General features: G+C 43.1%; 1 protein-coding gene across 8 annotated transcripts; it reads left to right on the top strand.

Moving 5' to 3' along the window:
* The first annotated feature begins 601 nt into the window (after positions 1–601).
* On the top strand, positions 602–27,299 carry kat6b (K(lysine) acetyltransferase 6B). 8 transcript variants are annotated; one of them, XM_030399775.1, is made up of 17 exons: positions 602–963; positions 3,282–4,141; positions 8,730–8,838; positions 10,943–11,058; positions 11,282–11,363; positions 11,864–11,993; positions 13,136–14,097; positions 15,211–15,332; positions 16,407–16,519; positions 16,643–16,784; positions 16,919–17,080; positions 18,847–18,940; positions 20,511–20,742; positions 21,008–21,167; positions 21,591–21,881; positions 22,745–23,036; positions 23,159–27,299. In XM_030399775.1, the coding sequence occupies exons 2-17, from the start codon at positions 3,524–3,526 to the stop codon at positions 26,005–26,007; spliced, it is 6,474 nt and encodes a 2,157-aa protein (XP_030255635.1). In that variant the 5' UTR covers positions 602–963; positions 3,282–3,523; the 3' UTR covers positions 26,008–27,299. The 8 variants fall into 8 exon arrangements, with proteins under 8 accessions (XP_030255635.1, XP_030255643.1, XP_030255641.1 ...); XM_030399783.1 differs by having other exon boundaries at positions 606–963; positions 13,136–13,191; XM_030399781.1 differs by lacking the exon at positions 602–963 and adding an exon at positions 2,307–2,395 and having other exon boundaries at positions 23,159–26,007.
* The last annotated feature ends 26 nt before the right edge of the window (positions 27,300–27,325 follow it).

The raw sequence follows: 27,325 nt of genomic DNA on the forward strand, positions 1-27,325 counted from the left end.
GCGTGTTGGTAATCTGATGGGGAAGTTACCAATTATCTCTCTAATTACATCTGTATTACTGCATGAAAAATGAGCTTTTTTTTCTGGCATTTATTTATTTTTTTCCCTCCCCAACGCCCGCTCAAAGAGTTGGTGGGGAGCGCACCGCAAATCTTAAAAAAGACTGACAATTTAATGATCTACATTATTGCTAACAACTATTGCTCTTCTTCCTTAGGCATGGTGGAAGTTAATTAGCAGATTAAGGGGTGTTGGTGTATAATATTCCTCATAGTGCCCCTAGGTTGTGGGGATATAGCTCATTCCCCCCCCCCCCCCCCAAAAAAAAGAAGAAGAAAAAGTCTGTGTTTATGTCTAAATCAATCACATTTGAGGTTATATCTACAGCACATCAATTGGGGGGTGGGGGAGTTTAAAAATGCCCACAGGGGAATAAATGTTAATAGGGGTGTTATGACATAAAAAAAAAAAAAAAGTGCCGAGACTAATCCTGGAAATATGAAGTGAAAAAATGTTTCCCCTTGGCTCATCGCTGGACATGTTGATGGAGGAGGGGTGGTGGTGGTGGTGGTGTTGGTGGTGGTGGGGTAAAGAAGAAGAAGAAGAAGAAAAAAAAAAGTGAAATTGACAATATCATTGTAGGAGCGCACTAAAGGGGCGACGGTCCGCTCCACTACACTGAAGTAGGGATGTCTACAGTGGAAGAAGAAGAAGGGGGAGGGTACCACTTTGTCACAGGCTGCTATGTAGATTAACCTTTCAATTAGTTGTTATCAGGTCCTCTCCATGTCTCGGCGCAAGCTTTCCAGCCCTTCGCGTGTTTTTCTTTTTTTTTTTTAGAAAAAGAGAGATCAAATCCCCCCTCAAGGAAATCGCTTCGGATATGTCGCCGCGCATTTTTATCCTTCGACGTTTCCCCCGATAACGAAGAGGAGTATCCGAGGGGGGGAAAAACTTGAAGAGGTAAAACTAAACCAGCAAATATTTACGGTAGCCTGTGTGCCCTCGTTTTTTCTCCCCTTCTCTTCCCTTCTTCTCCTTCTTCTTCCTCTCTCGCTGTCGCTTCTTCTATACTAGTTATATGTTCATCCTTGCATGAAACTTGCTCGTTTAATTTCTTGTGCCCCGCTTCTTTTTTTTTTTTTTTTTTTTAACTCGCCCACGGCGGCGGAACATTACATACATAGATAGATAGACAGATGGATGGATGGATGGATGGATTGATAGATAGATAGATAGATAGATAGATAGGCAGGTCTGTTTGTGTAACGTGTAACAAAACGGCGTGGAGGAGAAAAAAGAAAAAGACAAACCAGAGGAGTGCTTGTGTATCATTTCCCTAATAAAATATGGAGAAAAAAAACGAGAGCGGAGCCGAAGCTGAGAAATGGTTGAGCTAAAGAAACTAGCGATACATAATTGAGGAGCAGTGATGAAGGAGCTGCTCTCCCAGCAGTCGTGTTAACTTGTATTCCCCCCTGAACGCCTCTTTCTCTCTCCAGGGCTCACTATTTCTCCCCCTCGTCGGGAGACATTTGATAGTTAATGGTGATAAAGAGGTCATGCCATCCTTTTTTTTGTTTTTTTGCACGGACGTTAATATAATTTTTTTTTTTTTTTTTTAGCTTGCCAGCAGAGCGAGCAAGAAAAAAAAAACATACACACACTTTTTCTCGCTCGGCGGATCGTTTATTTATCGCACCAACCCTCCCCACACACGATTTAACGTCACGTAGTTTAAATGTTAAATATCAGGAGAATTACGGTTTCCTCTCGGGGAAAATAATGAAAAAAAAGGGGAGGAAGATAAAGAGAGGAGGGGGAGAGAAAAAAGGCGATAGCTTAGACACGTTTAGCCTCGCAGGAGTCTTGAATAACGCCACCTTTGGATTGATAATATACGATGTTCCACTTTAAATCGAGCCTCTGCAGGGTTCTTTTATGCAAAGACATGATAGATTTAACAAACAGCCAATTAAAGTCTAAAATGTTCCAAATCACTTTCAAGTGTAACCAACTGTTTCAAGGAGGAATGGGAGTAAAGGTGGGCCGGTGTTAAACGCCTCGCAAATGAGGTTAAATATTCATCTTATTTAATTACCACTCCTCCAGTTTATGCCCGTTATAGCGTATTTATGACTTAATAACACTCCGCCGCTGCAGTTAGAGCTATAAGTTCCGATATTATGAGTGTTGGAGGTAAATGATATCAATCCGTCACTGAAGGCACCTTAAGAGGCGGGTCAATTGAGTGAAGTGACAGATCATACAGCCAGTGCCGTGCCTCTTAGAGTGAGCTCATACATAAAGATTGACATGTGCTTTATCAAACCAGAAATCGGATCTTGTCTTTACAGCCAATATTGAAGTTGCTAGGGAGGGCACATTAGTGTAGGTAAGGTTTAATGAGACTCCATTGGATTGTAATCAGCGTCATGTCGGATTCATGTAAACTACAACATTGTAACAAAATGGCGACTGTTTAGGTGACATCAGTAATGCTGGCAACACTGTCATTTATCAGCCCCCAACTCGGCGGAGCACAACTCTAGGTTTGTTACGCGCTTGTTACCGGTTTCTGCCGTCGTGAAAGGACTCGGTGGATGTTTGCGGACGTGCCTCGGCAGCTGTCAGGAAGTGAGCATTGATTATACGTCCGTCATTAACGCTCGCGCTGATCAGTTTTGTCGCTGCGGACGTCGAGCTGTCAAAAGTCGCGTGCGGACAACTAACGGTTAAACTTTACGTATGATCTCCTTTTTGTCTGTTTTAGTCACTTCGTGGGTTTCAGACTGTGAGACGTCGCGGTGACATTTTGGGAATTACGTGCGATAGAAATAACTTGTAAGGGTGGGTTGTTGTTTTTTTCTCTCTCTCTCTCTCTCTCTCTTCCTTCATGTCGACAAGGAGTCTGAAAGCGAAAATATGTATCAGTCGACGTGACTATTTATACTTTTCCCAGAGCTCCGTAGAAGTTTCTAGCTAACGTTAGCTACCTGACGTTGTGTGGAAACTTACTACTTTACAAAATAGTCCCTTTTTTGAAAGGGACATCTGGTTTAATGTGCGGATTGCGGTGTCAGGCTGTGGATTAAGTCACTCGAATTTCTTTAGCGACCATGACAGCTCCTGCATCTGTTTATGTCCATCTGTTTAACATATCCTAAAAGTCCTGCATTCCTTTAGCTTAGCCTCTGCAACCAACATGCTATAAGCTAGTTTATAGAATGTGAATAAGAGGAAGTGTTTGACCATTTTATTTCTGCTCTTTTCTCTTTTAGATTTGATCTGGGATTAAAGTAAATACAGCACCAGGTCAGCTGGTGACTACCCTTGTGGAATTTACTCGTGCCAACTTTTCCTGAAGTTCAGTGTCAGAGACCCAGGATTGAGAAGAAATATGTGGATGCTGTAGTGGAACATAACTTTTTGACCTTACCGAGGATGTGGATGTACCCAGTGTTCAGCAGCAGAAAGGGGGAATCTGTATGGATCACATTTTTGTGAGTCTAATTGTTCAACCATGGTAAAACTTGCAAACCCTCTGTACACGGAGTGGATTCTTGAAGCAATACAGAAAATCAAAAGGCAAAAGCAGAGGCCCTCAGAGGAGAGAATCTGTCATGCGGTGGCCACATCGCATGGACTGGACAGGAAGACCGTCCTTGAGCAGTTGGAATTAAGTGTTCATGATGGCTCTATTCTCAAGGTTACAAATAAGGGGAGCGCCTCCTACAAGGACCCAGGAAATCCCGGGAGAGTTGGATCAATCCCGCCTGCAAACGTATCTGTGCCATCAAAGGAATCTATATGGAATTCAAGCGATCTGCGCCATATTGATTGGAATAAAATACTTAAGAGGGCCATCGAGGGCCTGGATGATACCCATGGCTCCTCGCTAAAGAACATTGAGAGGTATCTGAGGAACCAGGATGACCTCTCAAACATTGTTGACAACACTGCTTTCCGGCAGAGGTTGCGGCTGGCGGCCAAGCGGTCAGTCAACAACGGCAGGTTGTTAAAAAATGGCCCGCGGTATAAGATCACCCATGGCAGTGCAGAGGGAAGGGGCCCCAGGTTTCCAAGCGCTTCCCCCTTGGTCTTGTCATCAGTGACACTCCTCCCTCATGAGCGAGACCAGGTACACACACCTTGGCCGCCTCATCCTCACTCTTTTCCCCTCATGTTACCCTGGACTTTGGTCTATATGTTGCTTTTACCCTCAAGAATCATCCAGATCATCTCAATCGTAAAATTCCTGCCAAAATATTCTTACTGATGTTAAATATTAGTGTTACGGATTACTTCTTATCCAGCTCCAGTATGTAGTAAAGCTTTCTTTTGCGAGAACTAATGACATTTTATGAACCTTTCCATGATATAATCACTAAGGAGTTTCCAGAAAGTTAAGGGCTCCACTGAGTGGAATTTGCTTGATAGGAATTTTACAATTGTGGTCTTAATCTTTGCAACTCCATCTTGGCAGGTCAGACACAACGCCATCTAGAGTGTGTCCTTTTGGGGGCCGTGTTGCTTTTGGTCTCCATAATAAGAGAGCTTGGATAATCAGAAAGTCATGCTGACAGTGTGTGGTAGGCAGTCTGCTGTAGACTTCCCACAGGTTATGTAACTCTAGCCTAATGACCTTAGGGGATGTGGCTGGCTGTCTTGTGAGTTAGCAAAGCATTAGTGAACAGATTTGGGATGTTTTATTGGAAATTTGAGCGTAAACCAGTCTTGACAAATTGTGCAGCTGAAATATGTGTGGTTGGACAGAATATTCTCAGACTGCATGCAGCTATTATGACCTTTGTGCTAACTGAGATGCCCCAGAGAGGAAATAAAGCCATATAAACAAACTTCCAGGTTGCATTGTTTCTGCTGCTTTTGGCACCTCAGGGGTGGTGTCGAGTTTGCAGAGATTGTGTCTCTATTACTGGTGCTTAGCTATAACACAATTTGCCGACAGATGTCTTTAAAATGACAGCATTTTTGTATTTGCATTGCAATTTTAAGACACTGTTAGATGCGGGAGGGTGTTTCATGGAAAATAGTTCTCATTTGTGCAGTGTACAGTCATCTCGATAGTTTGTTGTGAAGGCTCCTTGCAGATGGCGTGTTGAGGCTTTATCAAGATGAAGTGCGGTCTAATAGTTTATGCACAAGTCGTGCAGCTGAAGTGGCTAGCAAGCATCAGGCTATAGAGATGTCACCCTGCTCCCCACCAGTTTCACAGTGAATAATCAGGAAGCGACACCTTGAAACTGCAGCCACAACTGTGACTGTGTCTGTGGTCAGGCCAAAAGTGAAACTGAGAACTGTTTAGAGACACAGTGTCCTGCGATGGTTCTCATAGCTGAGGAAGGCCTGCTGTTTTCCATTTGGAACATTTCAACCTATTGCTCCGGGCTTGATGACATCACCTAGCCCAGTCCAGGTTTACCGTTCACTTCAAAGGATGAGACAGCTCTGCCTGTTCAGTTGTTGAAGAACGTGTGTGTGTGTGCGCCGTGTGTGTCTGCGTGTTGAGAATAAGAGATACTTTGAGGTAAAAAAGAGCAGTCTTGGTTTAGAGTTTATTAGATTCTGAAGAGACTCTGGCAGGAACAAAGGCAAGGAATGAGAGTTTTTTTTCCTCCTGCTGCGTTATGCAACCACTTGAGCTCTCTCTCTCTCTCTCTCTACCAGCAGTTTTCTAATAGGACCCCACCCCCTCACTCAGGACAGCCTGCTCTTTTGAAGCAGCATAATTTCCTGTAATGTACTTAATTTAGAATCCCCGAGTAAATCATCAGCATCTCTTCAGCTGTGTTTGTTTCTCCATTTTTTGCAGTTGCAAATTGCTATTGGTTTAAAATCACCAGGCCTTAGAATATTCCTGATGGAAATTAATTCTCCAGTTCCTGGATTAGACTTCATAGCTCAGTCAGTGGAGACTATGTTATGAAGTGAAGACTTCAGCGTCGAGCATTTCATCAGCAGTGTGCACAGGCTGCATATTAGCACTGATGTCTTATTAATCTCAAGCTTTTTACATTCGTTTTCTTGCTTGTATCTATAATTCTGTCACAGAAATCATATTTGCACTATTTGTTAGAGCCAAATCAGAGCTCTAAGGCCTTTAAGGAAACTGTTTACTCAGTGATTTCAGTTAGCCTCTGCAGGCAATATAATGGGAACGACACAGATGCACTTTTTGTACATGTAACTCTTGAAGAGATCACAACACTGAGGCCTTGTTATTCAACGCCTCTGGCTGCATCTTTCAGCGGTGATAATAACACAGACTGGCTTGTGATAAAGGACAGAAAGCGAACATTTTTCCATTTATTTATACTTGGAGGAAGTGGGATTTAAACTTTGATTAGCCCTAAACTGACAGACTGTGTGCAGTCCAGTTAACAAAACAGTGGGGTTACATGTAGGGCTGCAACCAAAGATTGTTTTCATCATTGATTCATTTAGACTGTATAATGTCTGACTGCTCATTACTAGTTCAACCAAAGGTCCCATCTTTGATTTGGTTCTTTTGTCCAACCAACAGTCTAAAACCCAAAGATATTTTAATTTTACAGCGATGTGAAAACAAGCCAAAACCATAGAATGTTTAGCATTTGAGTTTAGCTTATAATATATCTGTAAACTTAAGATGATGCTTATTTCACTGTTGACAAACAATACATGCTTTACAAACCAATTGATTCAACATTGTTTATTATAAAGTTGCAACTGGTATGAATAATAGTTTGTTAATGGTAAATAAGTACTGTGTAGTTCATCTATAAACATTATTTGGGTGGCTGTGACTGATGTTTATAAACCCTTACAATTGCAGGGCTCCAGGGTGCAACAATTTTGTTTGCACATGAGCCCAAAAATCTGTCAGAAGACAGACAAAACAAAACATATTCATTGGTGGGTCTAATTAAGACAAAAAATAGCCAGTAGAAATATTTTTGAACAAACACAAACTTGGTATTAAGACAGTTGCATTTGAACTATTATTACTATATTCCTAGAAAACATATTTTCTTAATTTATGTGATGTAATAGGAATTTGACTTAAATTTCCTATTGGGTGAACCTAAACAAAAGTTTAGGTGCACCAACGTAATGAGTATAAAAAGTTTAACTGGCACCCTGAATTGCTTAATAAATTGTTTATAAAGCATTTCAGTGTTTGTTAACAGTAAAATAACTATTCACTAACATTGAATTAACTATAAATGTAACCATGTAATAAGGATGGTTATTAAAAAGTCTTACTGAATACGAACAGGCCTGTTCAACAAGATTGTACTAATTACAGTTGGAGAATGTGTTAATTTTTCTTCCATAACAATAGACCATGCGAAAATCACTGATTACCTCTGAGCCGCAGTGTTATATCCTACAGGTGCAGCCCCCTCACACACAAGCATTTCAGCGTTTTTTTATGTCTATAATCGCAGCTCTGTGAGCAGCAGTCAGCTCCTAATGCCAGTGCCTGCTTGCAAATATTGACCTGGCAGGTTGGAAAATAGAGTAATCATTGATGTGGCAGTAAACTGCTTCCCCTCACCGTAACAACTAATTGATACAACAGCCAGGAACAATGACCAAAATCCCTGCTGCATCCTTGCTGAATTTCCCTCCTGGGGTTCAGCTCAATCATGTGGCAGGCTGGTTGAAAGGATGCTGCTGTCTTGTGTTTGTTGACGGATGAAAAAAAAATAGATCTCCCTTTAATTCAGCTGCAGGTCAGGAGGAGGTCACGACCAATAGAGATTTGGAGGTCGCAAATTTTGTTGAGGTCAGGATGCTGATGTGCGTCATAGAAACCAGGAACTAATTATGGGCATCCCTAGAGTGCCCTTCAAAGCACCGGTCAATTGACGAGGCCTTAGTGTGTAAACTGATGATGAGGTGGGTTATTTATGCCCACACCCGGTGAGTGTTATTTTCCTTTAAGAACTTCCTCTTGAGCAGAAAAAGAAGGTGGCAGCAGTTTGTTTGATGCGCCTCTAGAGGCTGGTGTATATGATCTCATATTTTAAAGGACAGCCACATTACGTCAGCGGGAGTTTAGTCTGGTCATGATTTCAGCTTGTGATTGGTTTTGACTGGTTGTAAGTCTTCTCCTCTGTGAAATCAGCCTCTCTTCATTGTGAGTGATCAATGGGAAAATCCTCTTAAACCTTGTGCTCATATTTTACTTCTTCTGAACTTAACCGTAAGCCCTTAAATGAGTGTTTGTTCTGAGACTTGCAACATTTACAGTGGATCATGGCGGTAACAATGAGTGCATGTTTTATTATTGAGGTAATTTGATTACATGCTGGTTAATCCTTTCAGACTGGAGTGCAAGCTTTAAGAATTGGATTAAGCCCTTAAACTATGATTACCAAGATCACTTACCCATTCAGATGTAATGGATAAAGGAGGTGGATCTCAAACGCAGCGTATCTCTGAGGATGAGACTCATTTATTATTCATTTTTAGTCTGTGAGAAGTCAACTCTTTTTTTCTTTCTCTGAGCTCATGCTTCTAGTTCATATTTTTCTGGCTCTTTCATTAAAGCTCACTCTGGTTTCATCGTCCCGCTTTAACCAACAATATGTCCACAGTGATCTCAAAAATCCCGGCAGGATAAAATGTCCGAAAACAAACAGGCTTTCAAGCACTTCATACACAGCCTGTGCCCGTTTGTGTTTTTTAAACAGTTTGTCTCTGTTTGTGTTCCCACCCAGCTCCGGGTTGACCCCATCCCAATATGCAGTTTCTGTCTTGGAACGAAAGAGTCAAATCGGGACAAGCGGCCAGAAGAGCTGCTGTCCTGTGCAGACTGTGGGAGCAGTGGTAAGTCGCCTTGTGTAACGCTTCAGTTCTTGGATGTTCTCACAAGCTATAACATACTGTCGTCTGGACAAAACTGTTGTATGTGTATGTTAGCAAAGGCTCACAAGCAACAGTGTGAATTTATATGAGGAATAGAAGTGGGAGATATGATATCACAGTATAGCATATACATGCAAAAGCCTGTGTTAAATATTAACACTTTTTTTGTTGCAATGATCTAGATTGAATCAGACAAAAACTCATATGTGTCTGCTTTTAAAGGCCAATGCCATCAACAGTATCAGGGAATACAAAATTCTGATAGAGATAAATTAAAAAAAAACTGTGATACCTCAAATTGTGGTTAACAAACATGGGAGACTTGGTCAAGGTAGCAGCTGTACAAAATCACAGCATAATAAAATGTAACATATGAAACATCATATCCACAATAAAACAGAAGAACAGGTGTTTAAATACAGTGGCCCCTCAAGAAAATCATCCACATGCCTCCTTCACCACATTCCGAGTAACATCCGTAAGTTCATCACCTAAATTCAGATCTCTCTCCAAGCTATTTGTGACCAAGGTGCATAGTATGAAAATGCAGTTTCCTGAATCTGTCAAAAACCCTAGGTACCATTAAAAGCAAAAAACTTGGAGTGTAGCTGGTAATTCGCAGTGCTTATACAGAGCAGGGTACAGAGGTTAAGAACAAAACAGACCCCAAAATGGAACCCCTCTGGGACACCTTCATTTAGCCCAAGCATGTCAGATTTGAGGCTCTCCGCATAACAGATGACAGTTTTATCAGCGGATATTGGAAAACATAAACGCTGATACTGATATATGTGATAAATCGGTCAGGCATTTTCAAAAACTTGCATTTGCTTTGAATCCTTAATTTGGTAAAGATACAGTATGAAAGCAAATCATCTTATCATTGCCATGCTATCAAAAATGTCATTAATATTGAGTTATTGCCCTTTTATAAGTCTAAGAATTGTGTTTAGCTTCAGCATTTAGAGCTGTGAGTATGATATGGTGCATTTTCTGGAAATTCAGTCAACCAAATGTATTTATAACTGCATGAACATGGCTGTTTTGAAAAAAAATCTTTGTATTGACGCAAACATTTTCGTAAAGGATTCCTGCCTTTATGATCCTGTTGATTTGCCAGATAATAAAACCAGTGATATCATAGCTACCTCAGAAAAATGAGTGTTGACACATTTCTAATATCTATCAATATACAGTGTGGTAGCATTACACCCAGCCCTTGTAGCAGCAGTTCTCAGCATCAGCGAGGCAGATGTCACATTCTTGTTCCACATTTCTCACTTCCCTTTAAGGGATTTAATGGAAGAACAATGTTCAAATTGAGTGGCTGGAGGGATCCAAATTGCTTGCAACCCTCATCGGGCTCAAGAAGGGCAGATGCTCCATAAGTGGCTGTTAGAATCTGAAATCACCCAAGTCATTTTCCCTCAATTCAGATTCTCCTTATAGAGCAGCACCAAGCACAGTGGATCAAAGATCAACCCTTTTCCCGCTGCAGATTGGTGGCATTTCCTTTACTGTTCTTTTGTTCCATACAAAACTGCGAACCCCCTATAAAATTACCTCTGCCAAGGAGTCAATTATGTTTGAACAATTATTTTAAATGCCGTAAGGAATTGTTCTCCTGGTGACATTTTTATAGCACAAATTTGACTAAGTAGCGTCGAGGTGGTTTTCATTAACCGCTCATAGTGTACACAAATTGTGCTCTCACTGTAAAACAGCTGTTTTACAACCATGAGAGGGAGCCGGGTGAGGGAGAAGGCAAGCTTTTACATGACTTTCATGGATCGGCTTCCATTAGAATGAGTGCAGCTACTGTTTCTGCCTCATTAAGATCAAATTATCTGTAATTAGCGGCTCAGATGTTTGATCATACTGTTTTTAGACACAACTTGTGGCAGGGGGGAAAAAAGTGTTGTGGACATACAGGCACACCATTGTTTCTGATGAGGTAATGTGCTAATATTTAACCGTACTGTGTGAATAACTAGAAAGCCTCTTGCTACATGCCACTGTCAACGCTGGTAAAACTCCTAATATGCATTTTCGATTACTTTTGAAGGGCATCCATCATGTCTGAAGTTCTCCCCCGAATTAACCTCAAATGTGAAGAGATTACGATGGCAGTGTATTGAATGCAAAACCTGCAGCTCCTGTCGAATACAGGGGAAGAATGCTGTAAGTATGACAATGCATACATCTTATCACTACCATTTTCAGTGTTGTTGGCTTGTGCTGAGGTAGATGTCATTTTGTGCATCCCTGAGGATTTGTTGGTTTTCCCTCAGATTTGTTAAAGCCTCTCTTGTGCAGGAAAAAGATTTTAAATGACGGGTGCGGGGGGGGTGTTAAACGTATGCAACAGCGACGTCCCTCAAACATGCCTGCTGTTTCCTTTCAGGATGAGATGCTATTCTGCGATTCATGTGATCGGGGCTTTCACATGGAATGCTGCGACCCACCGCTTTCAAGAATGCCAAAAGGTGAGGTGTTTACACTGTCTGGCTTCTCTGTTTCCCTCTCTGCTGTCATTTCAAAGCCTTTTCTTCACACACGGCCGTATGGGGCTGTCACTCAGCACACAGAGAGGCAGCGGTGGCTTATTAGAAGCTTTGCATGCATATCAAATTATTTCAGCATCCCTGGGGAGATTTGCTATCTCTGGATTACAGTACTGACCCTACAGCGAGGCTTGTAATGGTGGTGCACGTACTGTGGTAGGATGTTTGGCAGGCAATTCATACGAGTCACATAGCTTTGCTCAACAAGCTGACACGAAGTCTATTTGACTGGACAGAGAATTGACCCAATGTTTTTCTTATGGATTTTCACTTTGTGCTGAGTAATTGATTGTCATTGTGAGCTGGTAGGAGTCTCGCCAGCTCTTGGTATTAAAGGAAATGTTTCAAATGAACGTACTGTATGTCCTCTGAATTGATGAACCCACCCTAAACGGTACTCTCTGTGTTTGGACACCCTCCAGGAACCTGGATCTGCCAAGTCTGCAGGCCGAAGGAGAATGGGAAGAAGCTGCTGCACAAGAAAGCCGATCAGATCAAACGTCGATATGCAAAGCCAATTGGAAGGCCCAGAAATAAGCTCAAACAAAGAATGTAAGTGTGCAATAACCTCAATATTAGTACTTTATTAAAGGAAAGTTTCTTTTGGTTATAATAACATTGTAGTTGTTGTACTCACAGTCAATTGTTAAGGTTTTGTAATGTGTTGGCATTGCTGAAACAAAATCAATACCCCACATTAATATCACAACAGTTCATATGCAGAGTTTCTTGTTCAACTTACAGATGTTGTGTGTTTCCAAATCTGAACAATTACTTTAGAACCTTCAGGCTGCAACTAAATATTCATTTTATTTTCAATTAACCTGGTGATTATTTTCTTAGTCAGTGGGGTAGTTGTTGGAGTTGAAGGCAACATGCACACCACTTTTTACGTCTTGAGAAAATGTCTTTTTGACCAGAACTTTTTTTAAATAGATCATCATGTGTGAAGGAATCAGTGTGTGTAGGAATAACAATTTTTCTTGGAATTCTTTCTCATTGGATTAATTTGATAGTTGATGAATAATCCATTAATCGTCGCAGCTCTATTGGCATACAGTGTTGTCATAACAGATTCAGATTATAAAGTAAGACCGTTATAAACTGGAATTATCTTTCACAGAGAAAAATAACACACTAAACAAACAATAATTAAATACAAGTGGCGGTAAAATCTTTTCTTCTCATCAAAATTAATTAACAGTTATTTACTTAAGCACAACTGAACTTCGCTGAGTTTTTGGAGTGCAAAATGTGTCGATTGCTTCCAAAAAACACTTGTTACTCATGCAGAAATAAAGAATGAATTCTAGAGATCTGGGGTGCAGTCTGCAGTAGTGGAAGATCGGCAAAATTTAATTAAAATATCAAAAATAAGAGTACTCGTTATTCAGAATGGCCCCTTAGATAATGCATAATTGATGAATGAGAGTGTAAGCTGCACTTTAATATTGTAACAACTCGAGGTGAAGCTAAGTTTAACTTCATATGTTGTTGGTGGGTTGATTTCTAATATTGCATCATATTTAAGAAGTTGATCACATCATTTGTCAGTACTGTACATGTACGATTAATGGAGCGGAGTAAAAAGTACTAGTTGAAAAGAAGTATAAAGTAGCATAAAATGGAAATACAAGCACCTCAAAATTGGACTTACATACGGTACTTGATATTTGTTTTCCTTGTCTTGGCAGGTCTCTAACCAGTGGTGACGGCTCCATGGTAGCACTTGGAGGAAGGGGGTCACCTGGTAGGGGTCAAAAGATTACCGTCTGTTCCACACCTTCATCTGGTCATGCTGCATCTGTGAAGGACGCCAGAGACAGATTGGCTGTTGCAGACCCCTGTTGTGCGGTCGACGCCACCCAATTCACCACTTCCACCCCCACCACCACTCCCCCCCTCACGCCCACCTCCACCCCAGCTACACTCACCGTTAACAAGAAAACCAAAGGGCTTATCGATGGGCTTTCCAAATTCTTTACCCCTTCCCCCGTGGGCCGTCGCTCGCGAGCTGTAGCCGTAGAGTCGCCCGCCAGACAGTTAGGCTCTAGAGACAAGGGTCCGCCCAAACTGTCCCAGCCACAGGAGCCGTTTGCCTTCACTGCTGACACCACACAAAAGATAACCCCCTCGTCCTCTGCCCTCCCTCCCGCTCCCACGTTGCCGGGCCTTAGCCCACCCTCGCTGGTGTCCAGCAGCTCCACCTCTGCTAACTCACCCCAGAGCTCCTCCAGCCAGTCTAGTGTTCCTTCCCTGAGTAGTCTGTGCAATAGCAGCCAACTTAAGGGACTATTTGACGGACTCTCTCACATTTTTACTACTCAGGGCCAGTCGCGGAAAAAGCGACTACCTTGCTACGCACCGCCTAAGCGCATGCACCATAAGCAGGATTCTCCCCATCCGCCAAAAACGGGGCCCCAGCGCCTTGGAAAGAATGATTTTAATAAAAATAGGTTACACTCCACATCTGCTGGGCCAGGCCGACCCAGAGGACACCCATTTAAGATGGTCAGTCATTTCAAACGTAACCCCTTCCTTAAAAAGCACAGGACACTAGGCAGGCTGAGGTATAAAGTGAGCCCTCAGAAGGGAGCCCCCTCGCCAGGAAAGGGAGACTTGACAGACGGAAGAATTAAGCCTGAGAATAATCATGGTAAGCAAGGCTCGAAACTCCAGCCAAGACCTGCGTCTCCACACTTTTAAGCTTCTTCTTTATTTTTTTAAAGCTTGACACTCGCAGTTATTTTTTTTCCAGACTAGAGCTAATCTTTTCTTTGAGAAGACACCCTCAACATTCTAACAGACTACTAATCTTCTGCCTAATTTGAATTCTTTTAGTTTCTTAACCCAGTTTCGTTGCGTTTTGACTTGGCTGCGGAGTTTACGTGGCTTCCATCCTCTCGCCCGTTGGCTTTTGTCATAGTGCATGGCCCACTAACTCCCTCATGTTGCTCCTTGCTCTGTCCTTGACCCCTCTGCAGTAGTGCTCACATTGTGATCACTACCTAGCAGAGGCTGTAGTCCCATCAGCACTCTTCCTCATCCCACCCTCACTCTTGAAATCTCTGTCTCCACTCAACCTCACTTCCAGCGGTCATTAGACACATACAACCCAGTGATTCACCCACCCAAGTTGACTCAGAGCTGACATGATGATTATAGCCAGAAGTGCACTAACCCCTACATTTCACTGTCTTCAGGAGTGGAGTCACAGTTTAAAAAAAACAGATAACACGTAGGAAAAACAAATGGATATATGTTTCATCCAGTTCTAAACAATATACTGCACAAACACTACTTATCCCAACAGCACATTCCCATAAATATGTTAATGACACATCACGTCCACTTGTAATGGGTTTTTGTTTTGGTGGTTAAGTCATGGTGTTGATGTCTTTCATAGAATTACTGCCTGCTTTCCGACATCAGTTGCTTTTCATGTCGACACTCGCTCCCTTCACTGCATCTGCTTCTTCATTCATGGGAAACTGTCTTGGTGGATGACTAAGCACATGAAAGCAGTTACGCAATTAGAGTGATTTAGTTTCACTTCATTACATTAGGGATTTTCATATAAACATGCAAAGATGATACATTATAAAATTCCTCTGAGACACGGCCTCAAACAGGCTCAGCAGCAGAACTCACAGTATAAGCACATTTGCATAGAATGCATTTATGAGATTATTCAGCCACGGCTGCTTCAAACAGGCCAGGGTGATGTGCTATCTGATGTGTTGATGTCTTGTTATTGTGCCTGTAACAGGCCACAACGGGGAGCTGCGAGTGAAGCAGGAGGCCCGAGCCGACTTTGCGGCCATGTCGAGAGACCACGTCACAGAGGAGGACATTGAGACGTTCACACATGTGCAGGAACTTGCAGCACAGGTGAGAAATCTTATTTGTAATAACAAAATGTATTGATAACTTCAAGTTAGACAAGGTGTTTGATAAGGTCTTCCAATGACATCTAGAGGTTACATCTTATTGTATATGTACAGATTGGTGACAAAATAAATGCTAAACCAACATAAAGTGTCACCATATGCCGCCACAACAGTTTCAGTAGCCTAGGCATTGATTGTCCAAAAACATACTGGAGAGATGACACACCCTTCTTCCAACAGACATTCCCTCATTTGGTCCTTTGATGAAGGTGGTGGCATGCACTGCCTAACACATAGGTCCCAAAACTCCAATAAGTGCTCAGATTGAGAAATTGTCATCTTTGAAGAGACCACTCTAATCCAAATAGATATGTGTGATTATAGAATAAAGGTGATCACCACAGCTGAACAAAGCCCCCGTTTGTTATGTTACTTGATGTCAATGTCATCATTTATTCAGGTTATCCCTTTAATGTCTATAAACAACACCAGATCATCTGTTGTTTTACATATTTTTCAAATCAAACTTAAGATAAAGTTTCATATTTTAAAGAGATCGACATGTGCCATACATTTACATGAAGGTATAATGTAACAAAATGTCTGTCAACTTCTGTTTTAAATATTAATTTTATCATGCAATCCCTTGACAATATTACAAAATTTAAGCGCAACTTTCTCAGGCAGACTCACAAATTTGTAGTCTTAATTTATTTAGGATAGAGGTGGGTGACAAGGACATAATACATTATCAAGCATTACCTTGATTTGCCATATGTACTCTTATGGTTTCAGTGTACTTTGGGACAAGTTGAAACTTATTGCTATTCTGAAAGCTGTTAGTTCCGATGCTACCTCAGATATTAGGAGGGACTTAAAGATCATATGCCATTTCGGAATTTAAGGTCTTTATAGCAATACATTTTGTTCGAATCTTATCTAGCTTTTGTTTAGACAGATCTGTGGATCACAATCGTAATATGAGCCACTATGGACTGGTAATTAGAGGCATGGTAAGGGTGAATTATCTGGGATAACACATTTATCCATTTCATTTCACTCGATCTTTTCACAGAGAACTGGATCTCTGATGAACACGGACTCCGTGCGATGCCCTGCCATCATTGAATTTGGGAAGTATGAGATCCAAACCTGGTACTCATCGCCTTACCCGCCTGAATATTCGAGGTAATGCTGCTCTTACGTTGCAAATAATGCCAGTTCCTGTGCTATTAAAGTTGCATTTTATGTGAATGTTTGTTTCAATGTCGCTGGAGTACAAACCACAGCTGTCCCTTTTGTCTCCGTCAGATTACAAAAGCTTTATCTGTGCGAGTTCTGTCTGAAGTACATGAGAAGCAAAAACATTCTCCAGAGACACACAAAGAAGTGTGGCTGGTTCCACCCGCCAGCCAATGAAATCTACAGAAAGGACGACCTTTCCGTATTTGAGGTCAGCTTCCCTTTACAGCAATAAAGCAATAACTGTATGCTGCATGAGATTCCACTGAATGGGTTCTGGGAGGAGGAGGGGGAAATGGGAGCTGTTTGAACAGTGTCCTCTTGCTCTTTTTATTCCATGTTTAGGTTGATGGAAATGTCAGCAAACTATTCTGCCAAAACCTCTGCCTGTTAGCCAAGCTTTTCCTGGATCACAAGACCTTGTATTATGATGTGGAGCCTTTCCTCTTCTACATACTTACAAAGAATGATGAGAAAGGCTGTCATCTTGTGGGCTATTTCTCTAAGGTAAGAATTACAGAGTGATTATATGGGAAATGAAGGAATATACCGCACATCATTTATGAATAGTAATACTGATACAGTAAGACTTAACTGTTATTTGTCCATTTTCGTAACATGGGTTTTTACTTATCCACAGTAAGGTTTATTAATTAATTTAGTTAAGATAAAATGCCATAATGTTGGTTAAGCTTCTGGACTGTAAGGATTGTTTGTCTGTTTTCAATCATTGTAAATTTCTACGTTATAGGCTGTTACCATTAGCTGTGTTTCCATCAATTTCTCATGCAAATTCGAGGCATACTTTTAAAATGTTTGCGTAAAACAAACAAAACAAAAATAGGAAATTAAGTGCATTTTCGACATCTGGTTTGGAGTGAATAAACTAGGCCATGCAAGTTGTAGTTTTGGCCAAATTATCTATCATATTACTCTCTGTATATGTAATACAAGAAGAAGAGGTTGTGAACCAGAAACAAAACCAGTTTTCTAACCTCCAAAAAACCTCAAAAAGAAGAACAAGAAAAATACTAATCAGTCAGTTGGTTTCTTCTTGTTCTTCTTCTTCTACTTCTTCTTCTTCTTCTTCTTCATCACTCGCCATTTTTAGACAGAGCACCAAGTCGCCAATTTGCCCGTCCTTTTGGCGGCTCGGTCCGCAGTTTTAGACAGAGGCCGGCAAATTGGGGGTCTGTTTTGGTCCACCGATTTTCCGCCTCGGAGGGTACACTTATTACCGCCTCGCCTGCTATCTAAAAACGAGGTAGCAATGTGCCGGCCTCTGCGTGAGGTGGGCGGAGGTGTCAATGACCTGCACTGTTGTGCGACCAACAGCCAGGGAGTTTTAAAACCAAGAAACAGCTGATCACAGCAGCCAGTCCATCATTTAATCCGCGGACATTAAGATGAGCAACTGGACAGCCGTTGAGATCCAGGAGATGCTAGCGTCTCCTCGGTCTCTGTAGCTGTTTGGTTGTGTTAGCTTGTTGTTGTGTCGGCAAGCTAAGACCGGTCGCTACTTTCAAATTAAAAGCCCCCCGCTAAGAAGCCAGTTCTAAACTCCAATGGGGTGCAATGTAAAGCTCTTATTTTGAAGACAAATTCGTTGTCAACTGTTCACAGCCAAACTCCGAGCTTCACGTCACGTCACATGTTTACGCCTATCTCAGAGGCGGCTTTTGGAAAAGGAGTAATATTACGCCTCCGTTTTAGAAAGACAGGCCGGCACATAACCGCCCTTACCATGGAGCGAATGTGCCGCCTTTTCTATCTAAAAAGGGCTTCTGTCTTCTTCTTCATCTCCTTCTTCTTCTTCTTCTTCTTCTTCTTCTCTTCCTCTCAAAGCAAAAACAGCAGACCCGTTATGTTAATTAAGTGTTTGCTATGTCAAAATCAGGAAAAGTGTTTTTCATCTCCTATTAAGTATATAATCTAAAAGCGAGCATGCAAACATGCCATTTTAAACAACCTTTGCTAATGTCATACCTCAATTAGCACATAAAAATGTGTTAATGGAAACACAGCTATTGATTATTATGACATTTTGAATAAGAAACAATCAGTTAAACTAACAGATTAACCATAAAAGATAATTCACATTTGTTGTGGCCGTGAATCAGAACATAGTGAAACTTTCCATTGAAAGCTCATCACCCTGCGTGTGTGGCGTGCGTGTGCACGTGCACAGCTTTAGACAAGGACAATGGCAGGTGCAGTAAATTGCCAGCTTCAGCAGAGCTCTGACATACTTGATCTGTTTCTCCTTCCCTCAGGAAAAGCTTTGCCAGCAGAAGTACAATGTCTCCTGCATAATGATCATGCCTCAGTACCAAAGGCAAGGATTTGGAAGGTTCCTTATTGATTTCAGTAAGTTCCTTAATGTGTTTTTAGACCACTGAACTGAGGTTTTTTTCTTTTGGTGTTTTTTTATTCATTGGTCTTTACAAACACTTTCAGATTAAGGGGTGAATTTGTAGCTTGTGGCAAGGTGCTGTTATTTGGTTAAGGCTTTGAAGTAGCCTAATCAAGGGCATTCATGTACAGTGCTTAGGCAATCACAGAAGATTAGGAGCGAGAAACATTACATTCTGGCTGCATACACTATTTGACAGCCAATAGTGTTTCACCCTAGCACCGCTTCAAGAGCTTTTTCATAGAAAAATACCCCATTTCTCCCCTTGACTCGTGACGAGGTGTAGATACTGCTTTTATGTTTTAGACCAGTAAATGCATCACATACAATATTTAAAGCCTTGTGGTCCACTTATGAAAACAGTTGCTGCCTTGAGTGGATTTCTGTGTTTAGGCAGGCTGGGGTTTTTTTGTCATTATAGGCGTTTTATTGTTTTCAGGAGTTGTCTCTATGCCGAGTTTGTGTGTGATGAAGAGAAGGAAAAGGGGAGCGAGCGTGGGGTGGGTGGGCGGTAATGGAGCATTTGATTTCCTGTTCACTTTGGGAGCCATTGAGACACAGAGATGCAAGAGGATCTGTGATATTGAGAGTGTGCTGATAACAAAGACAGGGATTAAGGGAGATTGAACACAGCTGAGTTCTGAGCTCTTTGAAGGCTTTATTGGAAAATGTAGCTTTGGAGCTGGAAGTTGTTTAGATTAAGATTTTCTGTTATATTGGATTGTATTAGAGGAACACTTTGTCTCAGGTAGCTCTGAGAGTAGAGCATTAGTGGGTGCCTGTGTGAAAAATGATCTCTTTTAAATCATAATTCAAAGGACGCTGAGTAGCTCTTTTGTATCGGCTTATTAATGATAATATACTTGTAAAATGGCACGGAATGAAATATGACTTTTTTCAATTAATTTATTTGAATATTCATTGCTAAGTGTTTGTTATCACAGGCTGCTCTTCTTAGCTTTAGTAATGAATATTGTCATGATTACTGGAATATTATGTGTTCACTGTTTGGTGATTAGATTTGCTTGTTTGGTTCTCGGTAGTGGGTGCACATTAAAAGGCATTAATTAATTTCATGCCGCTCATAATGGATGACCCTTGACAGGGCTGCTATAAAACTAATTACACACAGATACATATTAGTATTAGGTTTTTTTTTTCTCCTGTTCGTTATCTCTCCTAAGTGTAGTCTCTTGTGAGCAATGACATCCAGCTGCTTCTCTGTTTCGCTCTGTCGCTTTGTTTCCTCTTTACTCCCCTCGTTCAACCTCCTTTGTTGCCCTTGCCAGCATGTATCATAGCTTTTGACAGAGGTTGAAGGAGAGAAAAACTGATTGCCTCGCCTCCCTTTCTACTATTTGAAGGTGAAATCCCAACCAGGGTTTGGTGTCACATCCTTACATGAATATGAAATCCATAAGGGAGGGTGTGTAGGGACTGAATTGCATTCTGAAATAAACGCAGCAGCGGCAGCCTCCAGCTTGACTAAAGCATTTTGTTTTTGTTTGAATCTTGTCTTTTTAGGTTACCTTCTCACCAGGCAAGAAGGACAAGCCGGCTCCCCGGAGAAACCGCTGTCAGATCTGGGTCGCTTATCCTACCTGGCATATTGGAAAAGTGTCATACTGGAGTACCTTTATAAGCACCCAGATAAACACATCAGTGTTAAAGGAATAAGCAGGGCCACTGGGATGTGTCCACATGACATCGCCGCTACTCTCCAGCAGCTTGGCATGATTGACAGACAGGATGGCAGGTCAGTTTCAGAGCCGCAGTCTCCTTGAGCCTGTGCCGCCGCTTCTGTATGCCGTCTGACTTATCCAGGCCAGCGGATATTTTTAACAGCATATCCATTAATGCCGCTGAATATTGACAGAAGTAAGTCAGGTTAAGCACCCCCAAGGACATGGAGCACCTGCTATCCCAAAGAGCTCGTCTTTGTGCTTGTATTTAACCACACATCACCTTCTGTCTCTTAGCGCTTCACACTTCTGTGCCTGGCTTTTCTCATTGTGACCTAGGATCGTGTTGATCAGACGAGAGCGATTGATCCAGAGGCACATGGACAGCCTGAGGGCTAACCCACGCCGGAATGAGGTGGACCCCGACTCCCTGCGCTGGACGCCTTCCACAATTCTCAACGCAGTCCTGTCTGAGGAGGAGAGGGAGGCAGAGATGGATGTAGGTTCCCTTGCTCATTTAGGGCAAACTAGTTATTTGTTTACACTTGCCAACAATGCTGTTATTGGATGTTTGTTTGATTAGCTGGAGAGTTCAAAGAGAGGCCATTAAAGGGAAACGCATTCTCGCTGTCAGCAGGCATCTAATGTTGTGCAAAATTGCCCTAAATCAGCTCACTACATAATTGATAGTGCTGAATATTCCATGAAATCTTTCCACGGTTACTTAACGGAAATGTTTCTTCCATGACGGGCAGGCATCCAATCAGGATGCTGTTCGTATTATCAGGAGGAACCTACAGTGATTCATTTGTCATGATGCTAATTCCAATCTCTTGTTTTCCCATTAGCCTCATTGCTCAGATGTTGGAGCCGTGCGTGCGCCTTTCCCAGAGATAATGCGTCTTGTCTGTTTAATTACCAGGCTGAGCGGCTGAAGGAGCAGGCCAGTTGCTGGGAGAAGGAGGAGAGGGAGGGCTACATGATGACTCACAGTAGCAGGCAACCTCTCACGAAGGTCCACTGCAAGGTTCCCTACAGGACCTATGAACGCCGCCCTGCGCTGTCCTGGACCAGGCGCATCCAGCAGTCGCAGGAAGTGAGCGATGACGAAGCCGATGATGACGACGACAATGATGAGGATGATTCGGATTGCTCTGATGGCTCACCACCCATCCTGACAAAAGCCCATGCAATGCTCGCAGCCAAGAGAAAGGTGACTTTTATTGTTTGTTGTTGTGAATCATGCACCATTTGCATCACCAAAAGTCCCCCAGCGGGATTATCTCATTGATTATCTTGAGTTTTATTTGAGGACAAAGTGGATTTAAATGTATATCATTAGGTGTTTTCCTTCATTAGGGGCCATGTTGTATACTCTGGTGAGATGGAAAGGTTTGATAAATATTCATGAATTCAGTGGAGGGTTCAGTGGCTTCCTCCTGTCATCTGGAGCCTCCCTGTGTGCCTGCAGCTGTAGATAATAGATTGTGTTTTCACTGCTGGTGTCGAGACTGTGCAGGCTAAACCTTGTACTATTGTCAGTGGTCATGGTTAATTTACTGCCCTCCTCTGTGCTTTTCACATCTGTTCTGTCTATATGGCACTGCCCCCTTGTGCTGGAGATAATATTACAGCCGGGTGCATGATGTCAGGGAGACCTTTTCAACAGAAACTGTGAGAACCAGAACAGAACGACACTGGCTGTTCGAGTTTATTTAGTGCATTAGTTACAGTATTGATTTCACATTCTTCTTGTGAAGGATTTCAGAGAGGCAAGCGGTTCAGTCAGAGGCAGCCGGTGGGAAACAACTGGAGAATGTAAAATATAGACTGTGGTTTCAGCTTACTCTGCCTGTCTCATTTGTGGTTTTCCACACCAGGCTGCATCTTAAACATTTAGTCTTACAGTGTGGTTTTAACATTTTACATTTAGCACAAAAGCCTGAATGAATTCCTGCTATATCCACATGGAGGTCATCCACCTAGTGCGCTAGTTTTCAGTTTTTACAAAGGTGCTCTACTCTGATGGAGGTTTTATTCTGTTTTACACTGGTTCCTCTTTTATTTGTGTTTCAGAGAACCATTGTGCTCAAGAAGAGAGGGCGTAAAAGGAAGAGAATAAACAGCAGTGTTACAACAGAAACCATCTCTGAGACAACTGAGGTGCTGAATGAGCCGTTTGAAAACTCAGAGGATGAGCGACCTATGCCCCTGTTGGAGCGCACCTGCAGAGTGGGCGAGATGGAGGAAGAAGAAGAGGAGGAGGAACAGGAGGACAAGACACCGATTACACCAGTGAAACGCCGGAGAGGTCGCCCGAGGCTGGAGAAAAATGCACAGAAAGACAATCGTGAACACTGGAATGAAGGTATTTGCATCTTGATGGTTGTGAAAATACTCTGTATTACATAATTTCTCATGAATTTATGTCCAGCAGTTTGTTCTCTCCCTCTGGCAAAGAAGTAAAGTGTTTTTATTTACTTTCTGAAGGAGCTGACGTCCTCTCAAAGAGACCCAGCAGACCCCGTCCAGTGAAACGGAAGAAAGGCTGGCCGAAAGGAGTGAAACGTGGCCCTCCTAAATGGAGACTAAAGAATGAGCGGAAGATGGGCTTCAAGCTCAACCTCTACACACCCCCTGAAACCCCAATGGAGGCAGAGCAGCACCACATTCAGACTGAAGAAGCAAAAGAGGAACCTGACCAGGATATTGTCAGTGCAGACGAGGGCAGCAAAGCAGGCAGAGGCTCCACTAGTCCGAACATAACTCTAGAGAGGTCCTTTTCGGAGCCCCCAAGTCTTCCTGACGTTGGCTCTCAGAAGTCGAGCTCTCCTGAAGGATCTCCCGTGGCTTCTCCGGTGTGCTCACCTAGTGCCTCTCCCGGCGCCATGTCCCCCACGCCTGAGGACAGAGATGACTCCCCAGAACCACCTGAAGATGATCAGCAAGACCAAGAGAGTGAACACGGACAGGACTCCCCAGCCAAAGATGTGGAACACAGCACAGAGGGTGCTGTATTGCTAGAGAATGACAATGAGGAAGATGAGGAGGAGGATGGGCAGAGAACTCAAATCGAGGATCAGGATGCAGATGATGAAGATGACAGTCACAGCAAGCCAGCAGAACCTGAGAACAGCAAAGCAGAGTTGGAAGAGAGTGCGAAAGAAATACCCGAATGCACTGAACCTTTTTTAGATCCAAAAGAAGACAATGACTCTGAATTGAGTCAGCAGGTTTCTACAGTACCGTGCAGTGAAGAGGAACCAGCTACTGCTACAGAAAGCATCCAGGAGTCAGTGACAGAAACGACAGTAGCAACACCACAACCTGAAGCAGTAGCAGTGGCTTCAGTAGCAGCTGTAGACTCGGATAACCCTGCAGACTCTGAGTCAGAGGAAGAGAGCGCGCCCAGTCCTTGTCCAGATCCCCCACCTCCTCAGCCTGCTGAGAGGCCAGCGCTCAGTCCCGTGCTGAGGGAGGACCCTCCAGTCTGCGCAGAGATTGACTCAGAGACAGCCCAAGCTGTTCAGTCCTTGACGCAGGAGACTGAGCGGGAGAATGTTTTCCAGGATTGTGTGGAGACCCAGGAGCCCTGCAGGACCCTGCAGACATACGCCCATGTGGCCCAGAGCCCCCAGCTCACCACACTGGATGACTGCCCCCAGTCAGACCACAGCAGCCCCCTTTCCTCGGCGCAGTCCCATCCCAGTCAGTCGGTACGCTCTGTTAACAGCCCGGCTGTCTCCATCCTTGAGAGTGGCTACACTCAGATCAGCCCTGACCACAGTGCCATCTCAGTGCCCTCGCTCCACAACATGGAGACGAGCCCCATGATGGACGTTCCATCGGTGTCGGATCATTCACAGCAGGTTGTGGACAGCGGCTTCAGTGATCTGGGCAGCATCGAGAGCACCACAGAGAACTACGAGAACCCCAGCAGCTACGACTCAACCATGGGCGGCAGCATCTGTGGGGCAGGCCCCTCCCAGAACAGCTGCTCCTATGGCAGCATCCCTCCTAGTGGCCTGGCCCAGAGCAGCTGTGCCGTGAGCCAGCAAATGGCCGCCGTCAACCCCGGCAGCTGTGGGATGATTCAGCAGAACAGCCTGAGCTCGCCGCCACACTGCAACGTCAAGTCGCCACAGGGCTGTGTGGTGGTGGAGAGGCCCCCCAGCAACAGCCAGCACAGCCAGCACAGTCAACACAGCCAGCGCAGCCAGCACAGCCAACACACTCAACACAACTCTCACAGCAGGCACGGCCCACACAATCAGCACAGCCAACACAATCAGCACGGTCCACACAATCAGCTAAGCCAGCACAGTCAACACAATCCCCACAACCAGCATAGTCACCACCACAATCACCACCTGCAGCACAATCAGCTCAGCCAGCACAATCAGCACGCTCAGCATAGCCTTCACAATCAACACAGTCAGCACAGCCAGCAGCAGTCCATGGCGCAGTGTGCCATCCCCACCAACTTCACCACCACCATGCAGCTGGCAGACATCCCTGAATCTGGCAACCCAAACTTCGCCCTCTACGAGAGGATCAACCACCAGGGGGAGTATGGCAGCGGGCACTACTCGCAGTCATCAGGCCTCAGTCTGGCTAAACTGCAGCAGTTCACCAACACGTTCATAGACCATCCTCACTCGCTGCCTTTCAACCACTCGGCCTCACACCCCATCACATCTTATGCAAACACCCCATCGCTGTCATCTCAGCACTCCAGCCTGGTCTCTTTATCCCAGACGCCACATCGAGTCCCCAACCCACAGGTGCAGGCCACCATGACCCCGCCCCCGAATCTCAGCTCCCCGCCACCCATGATGCTACAGCGTAACATGGGCATCCCGCCCTCGCAGCGGATCCAGCCCCAAATGGCCTCCAAGAGTCATATCTCATCACGCTCCAAGTCGGCCCCGCTGTCGCACCACCAGCAGCAGATGTACGCCCGGCCGCCACAGACTGTGGCCATGCAGGCGCCTTCCAGGACGCTGGCTGCCATGCCACGCATGAACATGAGCGTGAACATCATGCCGGCACCAGCCTACAATGTCAACTCCATGAACATGTCCTCCCTCAACGCCATGAACGGCTACAGCATGAGCCAGCCCATGATGAACAGTGGCTACCATGGCAACCATGCCTATATGAACCAGTCACCCCAGTACTCTATGCAGATGGGAATGATGGGAACACAGCCATACCCCCAGCAGCCCATGCAGGCTCCACCACATGGCAACATGGTGTACACTCCAGCTGGTCACCATGGTTACATGAACACTGGCATGTCCAAGCAGTCCCTGAAGGGGCCTTTCATCAGGCGGTAACTGTCCGCAGGACTGAGCAGTTTCTTCTCACGTGCATTTTGCTGTTTAAAGATGCACTGATCTGGCCTTTTTATTTTCCTCCTTTTGGTGTCTTTTTGTTATTGTTTATTACTTAAAAACCAGCAGCAGCACTTGGAAAGAATGCAAAAATTTTCATCAATGAGTAAATTTTGAAGCTAATGTTAAAAAGTATTTTTGTTTCTCCAAATGGGAAGCCTTACATCATTACGATGAAAATCTATTTAATTAGTGTTAGTGTCTCTGATGTGTCTTTAGAGCAGGGCGGGTTCAGAGCTCAGAGGTAGAGATTTCATCAGTGGTCTTGCAGTCGTGTAGCAGCCTCAAATGAAGCCATTTAATGTGCCTGCTACAAGTGGAGTTAGTGGCTGTTTGAACCTGTTCAGTGTACCTGTCTAACAGTGCTGACAATTAGTTTGTACTATACTCATGCCTTTGTATATTTAAATTATTGTACTTATTTTGTAAAGTGACAACTAGCATGCTTCAGTCTCTGTTAGTGACAGTGCATTGAGTAGTACTGTACAAGTGTTGTGCTTAATAGCAAGCCATTTTAAAGATATCTGGCCTTTATTAGGTTTCCCTCCACAGGGAGAAAGATGAAACTATATTTTGTTAATTCTAATAATGTAAAAAAATGTAAACTTAGTCCTGTTTTCTGTTCGGTTTGAGAGGTTTTATTGCTATGTATGTATAATTCTGAAGTCTTTTGTAACAGATCTCCTTGAGGCAGCTTTCTGTTTAATAAAGCAGACTGATTTCTGTCAAAAATAACAAAGCATATCTCAGTGTTTGTACCCTGAAAAATTCTAAAACATTTCAAAATGTCCAGAAGTGTGGCAGAATTTAAAAAGAACTAAATGATTATAACGATGAATAACAATAAAGAAAATATAAATTTAGTCCAAAGTCGATATTTTACATAATGCCTTTAAAGCTACGTTTTCATTCCATCTGTAGATTTGTTTTCTATCTTTATAAAATGTTGGATTTATATTTTACCGAAGTGTAGAAGAATAGAGCCTGTGAATAGACCAAACTAAGCTAATGGATTGCATGTAAAACGCAACTTGTACTTGTGTTTTTGTTTATATTGCTCTTTTGTAGCCTTTGTACCTGTACAGAGTTGCTGGTAAGAACAGGGGGGAAATACCTGGCTATGTGCACAAAAATCGGACAGAATGACATTCTTGTATTTATGACTTTTCTCCTTTTGTCAGTTACTTAAAATGCTGTACATTTTAGCATAAGAATAAATTATGATTGACCATGTACTTGATTGTTCTCCTTTTAATTTTGA

The sequence above is a fragment of the Sparus aurata genome, chromosome 20, assembly GCF_900880675.1.
Source record: "Sparus aurata chromosome 20, fSpaAur1.1, whole genome shotgun sequence".
NCBI lineage: Eukaryota > Metazoa > Chordata > Actinopteri > Spariformes > Sparidae > Sparus > Sparus aurata.